General features: G+C 45.4%; 1 protein-coding gene across 1 annotated transcript in view; it reads right to left on the reverse strand.

Annotated features, from left to right (window-relative positions):
• LOC106813160 (titin-like) overlaps positions 1-11,987 on the reverse strand; it is a 180,648-nt gene that overhangs the window by 143,845 nt on the left and 24,816 nt on the right. Inside the window, exons 27-46 of the mRNA XM_014817590.1 lie at positions 11,315-11,614; positions 9,532-9,834; positions 8,756-8,920; positions 8,359-8,475; positions 7,938-8,043; positions 7,612-7,805; positions 6,984-7,165; positions 6,172-6,301; positions 5,631-5,782; positions 5,169-5,319; positions 4,687-4,851; positions 4,070-4,186; positions 3,711-3,824; positions 3,235-3,417; positions 2,870-3,034; positions 2,508-2,642; positions 2,026-2,204; positions 1,603-1,705; positions 721-1,026; positions 120-271 (exon numbers count right to left, since the gene is read on the reverse strand). Coding sequence (XP_014673076.1) covers positions 120-271; positions 721-1,026; positions 1,603-1,705; positions 2,026-2,204; positions 2,508-2,642; positions 2,870-3,034; positions 3,235-3,417; positions 3,711-3,824; positions 4,070-4,186; positions 4,687-4,851; positions 5,169-5,319; positions 5,631-5,782; positions 6,172-6,301; positions 6,984-7,165; positions 7,612-7,805; positions 7,938-8,043; positions 8,359-8,475; positions 8,756-8,920; positions 9,532-9,834; positions 11,315-11,614 — 3,419 coding nt within the window. The remainder of the gene's footprint in view (positions 1-119; positions 272-720; positions 1,027-1,602; positions 1,706-2,025; positions 2,205-2,507; positions 2,643-2,869; positions 3,035-3,234; positions 3,418-3,710; positions 3,825-4,069; positions 4,187-4,686; positions 4,852-5,168; positions 5,320-5,630; positions 5,783-6,171; positions 6,302-6,983; positions 7,166-7,611; positions 7,806-7,937; positions 8,044-8,358; positions 8,476-8,755; positions 8,921-9,531; positions 9,835-11,314; positions 11,615-11,987) is intronic.

Here is an 11,987-nt window from a genome sequence, read left to right on the forward strand (position 1 = left end):
TAGCTGGAACGTTCACACATATAAATGGCCAGCATATCGCTGATAAACTACCATCAGCTAATTGCAGGCTGTTTGCGACTAAAAGTAACATTATTTCTATTCAATAACACTGAAGATACCTTGACCCAGTTAATGCTCTTGTTGTCCTTGCGCTCGATTATGTACTCGGTAATGAATGTGCCACCATCGTGCTTCGGTGGCTTCCACGCAAGATCTGCATGGCTCTCGTCCCAGTCAACGACCTCTGGTGCGTCAGGGGCGTCGGGCTCGTCTGCCATGCACGGAAGTGAGAAGATGTTTTAAGTGCGAATGGAAGGCATGTCTCACTCACCGCAAAAGACCGACTCAGCAATGCCGATGTTTGTTATGACAACAACAGCGAGAACAAACTCATGTATTAGAGTCATTCCTGTGAAGCGATAACTGCATCTTTACGTCCCGTTCGCGAATAACTCCAGTGGCACTTCTCTCAATGCTCAACACTACGAAATGCTGCACGGCAATCGAAGAGGAAATGTTTATTTTCGGGATGCGGAATTGAATCGTTTTAATACCGACGTAATAATTTATATGATCGATCGGCGATTTTATTTTTAAGTGGAAAATGGAAATGGTGGATATTTTTAACCTGGGTCACTCGACATCGGCCTCCACTACCACTCCCCTGTCGTGAAAGCTAACAGCGCCAGATCTATCCCCGCGGTATACACATACACTTACCGAACGGATTCTTTGCGACGGTCGACTTCTCCGTCTCCAACGGCTCCGACTCGCCGACGACGTTGACGGCCTTCACGCGGAACATGTACTCCTTTCCCTCGACGAGCTTGACGCCCTTGACGTACAGCGCCGACGTGCTGCCGACGCCGGCGTCGGCCCACGTGCCGCGCTTCACGTCCATCTTCTCGACGACGTAGTGCGTGATCGGCGAGTTGCCGTCTTCTAGCGGCACCTCCCACTCCAGCGTGCAGCTCTCTTTCGTCACGTCGCACACGACTAGGGGAGCCTTCGGCGGGCCAGGCTTACCTGCGTCAAAGAAGCGTCGGTGTGAGTGAGGGCGAAGATGATTAGGTGAAGGTCGAGGAGAATTAGGTGAAGGTCGAGGAGAATTAGGTAAAGGTCGAGGAGAATTAGGTAAAGGTCGAGGAGAATTAGGTGAAGGTCGAGGAGAATTAGATAAATGTTGCGGAGAATTAGGCGAAGGTCAAGGAGAATTAGGCAAAAGACAAGGAGAATTAGGCGAAAGACAAGGAGAATTAGGCGAAGGTCGAGGAGAGTCATCGTCGGCTGTCAGAGAGTCATCACCTAACTTAACCTTAACTAAACTTAGCTTAACTTCACCTACTTAACTTAACTTAACTATATTTGGCTTAACTTGACTTAACATAACTTAACTTAATTTAACTTAACCTAACTTAGCCGAACTCAACTTAACTTGACTTGACTTATCTTAACTTAATTTAACTTAACTTATCCACTACTTATTTTCACTATCCACTCGTCGTAGCTTGCCAATTGTTAGCTAAGCCCATGCTATGCTATGCCACGTTTATTGGGAATCGTGGCTACCTGGTTTGATCAATGTAAACGTTGTTGACGTACCAATGACAGTAATCTTGGCTGCAGCTGATTCTGTACCGGACTGGTTCTTCACAGTCAGCTTGTACTGGCCAGCGTCGCTGTTCTCTGCCTTCCGTATTGTCACCTATTCAATAAAACGCAGTGTGCTGTAGCGACATTTGTCTGTGAACACGATGTGATCTCCGTGATGATTACATGGTATCAGGAGTGTATGATATAGAGAACATATATTTCTATATTATGCACTCCTGATGGTATCACATCACATGCTAACGTGTCATCGTATATAACATACCTGACAGAGTAGAATGTAGTGACAACCCAAGCAGGGCGTTAAGAACGGTTGAAATGAAATGAATTGAATTGAATTGAATTGAACGGTGGCACGGAATAACGGAACATAATAGAATTATCGCGCCCCGATGCTACAATCGAACGACGTACCCGCGTGCGAGTCGCTGTCACCTCCACCTCAACTCTGTTGGACTGCCTTAATGGTTTCCCGTTCAGCTGCCACTCGGCTTCCGGGGCGGGGTCGCCACCGATCTCAACGTTAAGTTCGATCTTCTTACCAACCGTCACCGTCTGATCCTTAATTCCCACTCTGTTTATGGAGGCTGGAACTGCAATGACGGATAAACCCACAAAGTAAATAGGTGCTGGAATATCTATTTTGCGCATCTTATTTTGCGGCGTATTTTGCGACAATTATGTTTGAAGTTTACATGTGATGTGTGTTGGCGTTATACGATGCTACTATATCGTTTGTGTAACACACTCCTCGATGAAAAAAGTATCTGATGTTGGCGTAATTTTAATCGATGGATATTTGTTATAAAATTAGTAATAGAAGATAAACGAAATAAACTAGTTCAGAATCTACCATCATTTTTATATTAATTAGCTACACCGATGAGTACGCTTACCATATCGTTGCTTGGCCACTTGTGGGGTAGACGGGTCACTAGCGACACTGGGGCCTTCCTTGTTGACCGCTATTACGCGGAATACATACTCATTGCCTTCAGTTAGGTCGGGTACTGTCGCCTTCAGCTGATCTCCTGTTCAGTGTAATATGACAATTAGATTTTAGACCGAGGCAAACGTGTTAAATTGTACTCCACTATGACGCGAATAAGCAATCGCCATATAACATACATAACGCGTTTATAACTTCCTCGAGTGTCGTTAAATACGTAGGAACTATTTAATTCTAAATAGCCTATCCGTACTATTTAGTACGGATACTACTATGCCTATCCGTACTGAATCACGGTTGAGTACATACCGGGGGCTTCCAACGCCTGATCCCACAAGCTAAACGTGTCTTTCTGCTCCAGTATATAACTAGTAATAGTGGAGCCACCATCCTTCTTGGGCGGTTTCCACGTGACGTCCATGTGGTGCTTATCCCAGTCCGTCACTACGGGCGCATCTGGTTTACCCGGTGCATCTAAACGATGGATAAAAAATACGCGATATATCGCAATAGATCATAGATGCAACTAGCTCGTGAAGATACAAACGTATAAAACGTAAAATAAGTATAATTAACTTATTTATAACATTTTACACGGTTCCTTGCGGTAAATTAAGGAAATTATATATATATATGATACTCAGGTTTTATTTTTATTTTTCTTAAATAATCACCGAACGGATTCTTCGCAGTGATGGCATCCTTGGTTGCTAGCGGTTCTGAGTCGCCATACTTGTTGACGGCCTTCACTCTAAACCTGTACTGATGAGCGTGAACCAGCTTGCTCAGTGACACTGTCATCTCTGACGTCTGTTCAGCCGGCTCCCAGTTGCCCTTCGCTAGATCCATCTTCTCCACTACGCGGGTGAAAATGTACAACATAGAGCGTCGCATTGAGATCGAAACGTCCCGAAACTTCGTCGCAAAATTCGTCTCGGCAGAATTACGCGTTAGTATTCACTGCGATCGAATTGTCGCATGTTAGCATGCACATTCCGATAAACGCGTAAATATGCTGACTGTAAATTCACTTCTCCCTCGCGTGAATGAAATAAGAGCGGATTTTATAACCGTTACATTTCTAACCAGCCGATTTTTTCGTAAATTTAACAAATCGCGTTTGCCACTTTGCCGTATAACTTGCGCGTACTTGTATAATGCGTGATTCTGGATCCTCCGTCGTCTGATGGTTCTTTCCATGAGAGCGTGGCGGTCTCCTTGGTGACATCGTCGACCTCTAACGACCTTGGCACACCTGGGCGGTCTACATTGGAATAAATCGACGCATATATTTATTATATGAAAGAAGCACGTACAATGCACTGAAACATCCATACGATTAATGGATACTGACAGGAAAACAAAACAACCGACAATAGGCCCCCACGGAAAGACGCCATACATTGAATAATCGTTGTAACTACCGTACTGTAACGAGTGCGCACGAACAGATATTATTTCTACGATGCATTTGAGGTTATACGCTCACGCTTGCGATTATGTACGTACCTACTACCAAAACAGCCGCGGTTGCGCTGTCCTCTCCGAATTCGTTCTTCAGGGTCAGTGTGTAAGGGCCGGCGTCGCTTCTGACTGACTCCGCACACACCAGCCTAGCGTCCTTGTCTGCAACAACAAACCGCGGATTCGCTATGCTGTCTAGACGTCTACATTCATACTTTTTAGTCTCATTAATGTCGAGAGTGTATTCAAACAGACGCGCACGAATCGTGAATCTACTACCGACTATGGTATAAATCCTACGACAGTACAACTATGCAAGAAACCTGGCGCCAACGCCTTCTGCTTGCTCATGTATTATAACTTCTTAGACGAAAGATAGTGAAAAAATAGAGGGCGGGAGAGATAGAGAAGAGTGATATATATATAGAGAGAGAGAGAGAGGGGAGGGAGAGAGAGAAGGGAGAAAAAGAGAGAGAGGGTAGAGAGAGAGAGAGAGAGAGACGAGAGAGAACGAGAGAGATGAGAGAAAGAGAGAGGTAGAAAAGAGAGAGAGAGAGAGGAGAGAGAGAGAGAGAGAGAGAGAGAATTCGTGTTCGAAAACGGTGGTAATCAGGCACACATGTTTTGATGTTACTGGGCAGTTAGTGCAATTAATGAATCACCCGTGTTTGTGATCGTGATTCTGTCGGTAGTCTTCAGCTTCTTGTCCTGCAAGGTCCAAGTGACATCTGGCGTCGGCTCGCCAACGAACGGTGCTTCAAATTCAAACTTGGCACCTGCCTTCACTTTGATGTCAGTCAGCGCAGCCTTGTTGATCTTAGGCGGAACTGAAAGTTATAACGTCACGATTAGATGCCTAGCTCGACGCCTTGAATGTAGCAGGCTTATGTAACTTTAAAAATCTATGCGACACAAACCATTCTCGAATAAGAGAAATCAATTTTATTGATCACTCGTAGGGCGAGGTTAGGTATAAAATTACAAGACAGATAAACCTTTTTGGGATCTATATCTTCTTGGGTTTTATATGCTCTAGGGTTGATGACCCTAAGCCTAATCCTCTGAATATTACATACTGACGCACACTTTCTGGCAGTGTACCACGGCAGGATTGTTCAGGTTTTATGACTGCGAGTATGTATACCTCGGCGGGCCTTCGCTAGGAGTGGTTCAGAGGCATCGCTGGGCTCTCCCGGCCCAGCCTTGTTCACGGCAATTACTCTGAACTGGTACTCCTGTCCGGATTCCAGTCCGTGTACTGTCGTCTTCGTCTGCTCTGGCTCTACTCTCGCAACCTAGACAGAGGAGTAACCAATAACGCTGCTATTAGAGTTAGCTTAAATTCCTACACGACAGATATCTGCTATGTACTACATTAACGTGCTAATCATTATGTCTCCTTTATCCATCATAGGTAGATTAGGCATGTCAAGTAGTAATTTATCGGTATAGATCAAGCGATGATAGTCGGCCTGGTAGAAGTACTGAGAGAACTGAGACCAGTCATCATTTAATTATAGCAGCTGGGAGTATCAAGGGATTCGGCCTTAAATTACAAACAGCGCGGGAGCGGGGGTTAAATTTGTGAAAAATTCTTAATAATGACCTTATTCCAAGATGTGCTGAATTTATCTCGCTGTTCGATGACGTAATCGGTAATGGGGGAGCCACCGTCGGACGCGGGTGGCTTCCATGCGAGGTCGGCGTGGTCCCTGTCCCAGTCTTCTGCCACCGGTGCGCCCGGTTTACCTGGTGCATCTGCAACACACACATTACACATATTAATTATCACTATATACCTTACATTAGAATACTGCTGTGAAAGTGCAGTTAATATTGAAACAGTTGCTAAGGCAGACTTTAAAGAAGGTTAAAAATCAGGTAGCTCGGAACAAGGCCATGCTTAACAATAAACATAACGATCATAATAATCAACGTCATCGCTATCGTCATCGCTATCGTCATCGCTATCGTCATCGCTATCGTCATCGCTATCGTCATCGCTATCGTCATCGCTATCGTCATCGCCATATTTTTGCGTGAAGGTGTGCATGCGTGTGTGTCTGCGCATGTGTGCGAGTTCGTGTGCGTATGCGTGCGTGCGTGCATGGGTGCGTGCGTGTGCGGATGCCTGTATATTTACGTACCGTATGGGGGCTTGGCACTCACTGGCCTGCATGGGTGGCTAGGCGGACTACAGCCGGCAACGTTAAGCGCTATGACTCTATACTCGTAGGCAGCGAGCTCGGTCACGCTGGTGTCTGTGAATTCTAACGGCTAAGATAGGACAAAAATACTGGTTATATTACACTTTTTTTTATGTTTCCACTAGTTACCATTGGCATTTCACGTATGAGAACAATTACTGGTCTATAAATAGTTTTTGGATCTATCAAAACAATATTTTGTACGTCATTATTGTTTCGTATTGATAAAATGTACGGTATTACACGGCTTCCATTTAGAATGCTGTTATGGTGTTATAGTTATGGTTGTTTTATGGTCTGCTATTATGTTATGGTTATGTTATAAATGACGTTATTATGTCTTAACGAAATTATATAGGTGTGAGAATGAATTAGATATGTGGTTAAATCATGGCACGAGTGTTCACCCTTATTGATCAATTGACGATTGTAATATCTAAAAAAAACGAACGATTGCACAAAGACGTTTAGTAAGATACATTCTGTATAATGTCGACACCTGACAAGTTTATATTCTTAGACATTTTAGGGCTGGTAAATTTAATTACCATAATGGCAAGAATATGAAGATTATCTGGAGTTGACGAATCCTAAAATCAAAATATATTTACAGAAACCAACACGAATACACAAGAAATAAAACAAATAAATAAGCACATAAATACATACATAATTAACTAAAGCTAGTGAGTGGAGTTAATAATTAGTTTGCTAATTACCAATCAGCAATCACAAACTAATTAAGGATTTACTTTGCCTACCAAGACGGGCTTTTTCGTAACCTTCTTCCACTTCTTCCCATCCGCGTCCTTCCTCTCCACATCGTAGCCAGTGATCGGGCTTCCCCCGTCGCTCTCCGGCGCTGTCCACTTGATACTGATGTGATCGGTATCCTGTTCGATGACCGTTGGCCGGCCTGGTGCTAGCGGTTCGTCTGCGCACGCCGGTCATCGGGTAACGTTTAATTTCTATACGTAGACTTAGCCAGTAGATGAAGTGGAAACGCATGGCAAGCATAGCGGGTTAGACCAGGGAGGGTGTGAGTGGGCAGTGCATCGGTCATTTGTAACTTAAAGCTGTAAATTCCGATTCATGAAAAGGCGGGGCCATGATTCTAGAGTTCTGACAGATGATTTAGCCACCAACCGATTCTTTACCAAGACTAAAAACGTTTTTTGCACAAAATGTTTTTACTACTCTTCGCAATAATATAATTCTTTACTTCCGTCAAACTGTTTATTAGACGTCTATATAAGTTCGCTCTGTGCCTTGAACAAATGTTAGTAGTGGTAGTTCTAAGCTGGTGTATCAATCACTCGTCTAAATCTAAGCTGATTTACAATGACCGTAATAACCTCGCAAATGATAGCTAGCACTTACCGAACGGATTCTTCGCCACGATCTGCGCACTGAGTAGGAATTCAGAGACTCCGTTTTGATTCTCTGCGCACACGCGGAAGTTATAGGTCTCTCCCTCGGTCAACTTCATCACATCCACGGTGGTGTCCGAGCAGTACTGGTTGACGGCTGTCCATCGCTTCTTCTTCACGTTTTGCCGTTCGACACAGTACGATCTGACCACCGAGAAAAAAATGTCCGGTATTATAAAGGTGATGCTATGAGCATCCATATACATGTTCTACTTGCTTCGATTCAATTTCCGGGCGTAACTCATCTGAATAAACATTTCCCGTGGGAACACGCACGTGATTTTCGAGCCTCCGTCATCCTTGGGTGGTTTCCATGTTAATGTACAGCTGTCTGAAGTGATGTTAGACACATCTAGTGGTCCTTCCGGAGGTCCCGGCTTGTCTGCGATAACGCAAATGACAGTAGCGCTGTTACAGCACTTACGCACTTGCAGTGTATTCACACTTACGCACTTGCAGTGTATTCACACTTTGTGTGACGTGAATTCATGAATTGAAATTAAATTAACACAGAGACTTGACAACGTCTCACTGGGGAAAGCCCTAAAAAGATGGAAGGAGTAGACGCAAAAGAAAAAGATGGAGAATTCGGCAACATGATCTCTTCGGTGCTTATTTTTTAGTATCAATTACAATATTGCGTGCTTTCCGGCGGGCTTTAGCAAAGGGATTCATTAGAGTCAGTAAGTTTCTTTACCAGTCACGATGACGTTGCATGTAGCAGTGTCTCTGCCTGATTCGTTGGTAATAGTCAGCGTGTAGGCACCGGAGTCGGCACGCTGTGATTCCTTGATATTAACTGCAGCGTGGTCTTCTGTAGAAAGTGTAACATGATAGTAAACAAGACAAATTCACCAGATTATTATTTATTATTTATCAACTAATCAAAGATTGCTGCGCTGTTTCAGCGATTAACGATTAGAATTAAACGAAATTTACTCATTAACGTTATTTATTTTCATCGACAACGATCACACAATACGCTGTTTCCTTCATGTACGCGGTAGCAACGACGTTTCATTCCCAACCGTTAATATTTAATCGTTCGCTTATGTAGTAACTAACTCTTACGCAACTATATATGCTACACCTACCTGTGGTAGTTAACACGACTCTCTTGCTAGCCTTCAGCTCCTTGCCATCGACGTTCCATTTCACCTCGGGCGTCGGCTCGCCTACGATGCTCGCTTCCAGCGCCACCTGCTGTCCTGCCTTCACACGCAACTCGCTCGGCAAATCGGCTCCGATTTTCGGCGCGACTGAACACGTGAAATGGCGCGTGAGTGGCAGACGAATTTTCGACGTCACGGACGAAACAAGGCGTGCAGAGTGAAGAGATGCATGCAATATGCACATGAACGTGCGGTTGTACCACCGCCTTCGTCCCGCCTCGCGGAACTCACGACATGTGAGCGACACCTTAACGTGACTACTCGACCATCTTTGTCTTGTTTTACAATATATCACAGCTAGTTGGTCCGCATAAGTCACGTAAATAGAAAGATGACGTTAGACCATGACTAAAATATCACATGCTGTGCAGTTGTCAGACACTAGATGCAGAACACTTAACATGGTGCCTTTATTTAGTGCTTAAGCGGGTACACCGAATACGGGCACACAGGACTGTACTGGGGGTAAACATATATTAAACTTACGTAATGTACAAATGTTATTATTAGTACTAGTTTAAAATAAGTACTAGTTTGAACTGAGTGCTTCCATCGTCGGCCATAGCTATATCACAGCACGTGCTTAACAAATAGAAAATGCTTAGTGCGCAGGTCGGAGGCCTTTGTATAGAGAATCGTGGTATCACTTATGAGTTATAGTCAGTATCATCACGCTTGATAACGCCACACGGACTCACCAAATCTTGGCTTAGCCTTGAAGGACTTTGACGGTTCGCTGGGCTGGCTATTGCCGGCCTTGTTGACGGCAATAACGCGGAACTGGTACTCCTTACCCATACTCAGACCAGTGACCGTGCACCGACACTTATCGCCGCTGGTTTCCTCGACCTCCGCCCAACTGGCGGACACGCTGTCGCGTTTCTCTATGACATATTTAATGATTGGGGTGCCCCCGTCACTGACAGGTCGTTCCCACACTAGGTCGGCGTGGGTACTGTCCCACTCCTGCACCTCTGGGGTGTCAGGCTTATCGGGAACATCTGAAATCGTCGAAGGGCGCGACTTAGGCGACAGACAGGCATGCGACGCAGCATGATAATGGAGATGTCTGCGCAGCTTCAGCGCGCGTGGTGCAGATGGGGCACGATCGTCGCGCCATCTACATCATGAGTGCCGAGGGTTACGTAGACCGCCATTATCATGTAACAGTCAAGACGATATACGGATAGTGCACAGCACGGTGGCGTTGTATTTAATATAGAGTGGCGTACAACCACGGCGACTCTGTCTGATAGATTAGAGATGCGAACACCGAGTCATGCAGTAGGCGAATACATGACGCAAAACGCATAAACACGGCGAGGCGTCTGCGTTTGCTCAAAACTGTGATCTGCAGAGCAGATCCGCTATTTTGGCAGATAGTCTTGTACAACACGCCCGCAGCTTTAAAAGCGCAGGGTCGTAAGAACATTTAGAAGCCACGGTTCGCGTGCCCTGTGCAATGACATAGTAAAGTACAACACATGTAACGAGTGCATCGTTGACGTTTGTTACGCTCTCATGCAAATTGGATTCCTATCCAGGGTGATGCTGTCAGAAAGATTCGACGTTAAAATACGATTTTACGTCGTAGATCTGTGACGAAAATCTGTCCAGCAACGGTCGCTAATTCTATGTTGCGTTTACGCGTGAAAATTGATTAGCTTGAATGTCGTGCATTTGTTATCGACCGCATTTCATGAATTCATCTTCAGTGTCCTTCAGTCACCCTCTCCGGTATCACTCACGTTAATAATTATTATATGTGCTACTTCTCGCAGCACTGCTTTTACAACGGCATACTCATCGTTTATATTTACCAAGCTATCGCGTGTGTTCGCAATAGTTTATTGGTATATAGGTCACTTATGCAAATATCCATCTATTATGCAAGTTGCACGGGAGAGGAGGTCGGGTCAGCGTGGACAAGGCGGACAGGCTGGAAGGTGTACAGGATGAGAGGTAATGGTACAGGGTTACAGTGCATGAGTTGGTCCATGATGTGAGGTAGTGGTACAACATTGAAGGTGGTGGTACAGGATATTGAAGGTGGTGGTATAGGATTGAAGGTGGTGGTATAGGATTGAAGGTGATGGTATAGGGTGGGAGTTGATACGTGATGTAACGTGGTGATACATGGCTGGAGGAAATGGTTCAGGGTGGGAAGAGGTGGTACAGGCTGGAAGGAGGCAGTACAGCTTGTGGGGTGGTAAATGGTGAGAGGTGATAGTACAGAATTTGGGGTGATGGTACGGGTTGGGAGGAGGTGGGACCGAGTGGGAGAAGGTGGCACCTGTGAAAGATAGCTGCAAATTGGAGACGGATACACGTGAAATAGTAACACGTACAATCTCTACGGGACGCAGATCCACTACATTACCATACGCTGTAGATTCATCAGCCTTACTAGTCGATGCCATCCATATAGGCGATGAAGGTAGCGGAAATTACACATGGGAAACGTGAGGTTGCGGCACCTACCGTACGGCAGCTTGATAGTGACGGGCTTCTCCGTCTCGAGTGGCTCCGACTCTCCCTGAGCGTTGACGGCCTTCACGCGGAACATGTACTCCTTGCCTTCGATCAGCTTCGTCACCTTGGCGCTCAGCTCTGCCCGCTGCGTTGCCTCGGACCACGTGCCGCGGCTCGTCTCCATCTTTTCGATGATGTAGTGGAAGATCTCCGAGCCGCCGTTGTCTTCTGGAGCCTTCCAGGTAAGCATGCACGAGTCCTTGCCGACGTCGGACACGGTCAGCGGTGCAATCGGCGGTCCTGGTTTGTCTGAAGCGTAACGCGGAGAGAGCGGGTGAGACGGTGAGACGGTGAGCGGGTGAGCGAATGTATTCACGCATAAAATTAACATCTAATTATATTCTACTCCACTCCACTCCACTCCACTCCACTCCACTCTACTCCACTCCACTCCACTCCACTCCACTCTACTCCACTCTACTCTACTCTACTCTACTCTACTCTACTCTACTCTACTCTACTCTACTCTACTCTACTCTACTCTACTCTACTCTACTCTACTCTACTCTACTCTACTCTACTCTACTCTACTCTACTCTACTCTACTCTACTCTACTCTACTCTACTCTACTCTACTCTACTCTACTCTACTCCACTCCATCCATCACTCACTCTACTCTAC

Source organism: Priapulus caudatus, unplaced genomic scaffold, assembly GCF_000485595.1.
Source record: "Priapulus caudatus unplaced genomic scaffold, Priapulus_caudatus-5.0.1 Scaffold0, whole genome shotgun sequence".
Classification (NCBI taxonomy): Eukaryota; Metazoa; Priapulida; class Priapulimorpha; order Priapulimorphida; family Priapulidae; genus Priapulus; species Priapulus caudatus.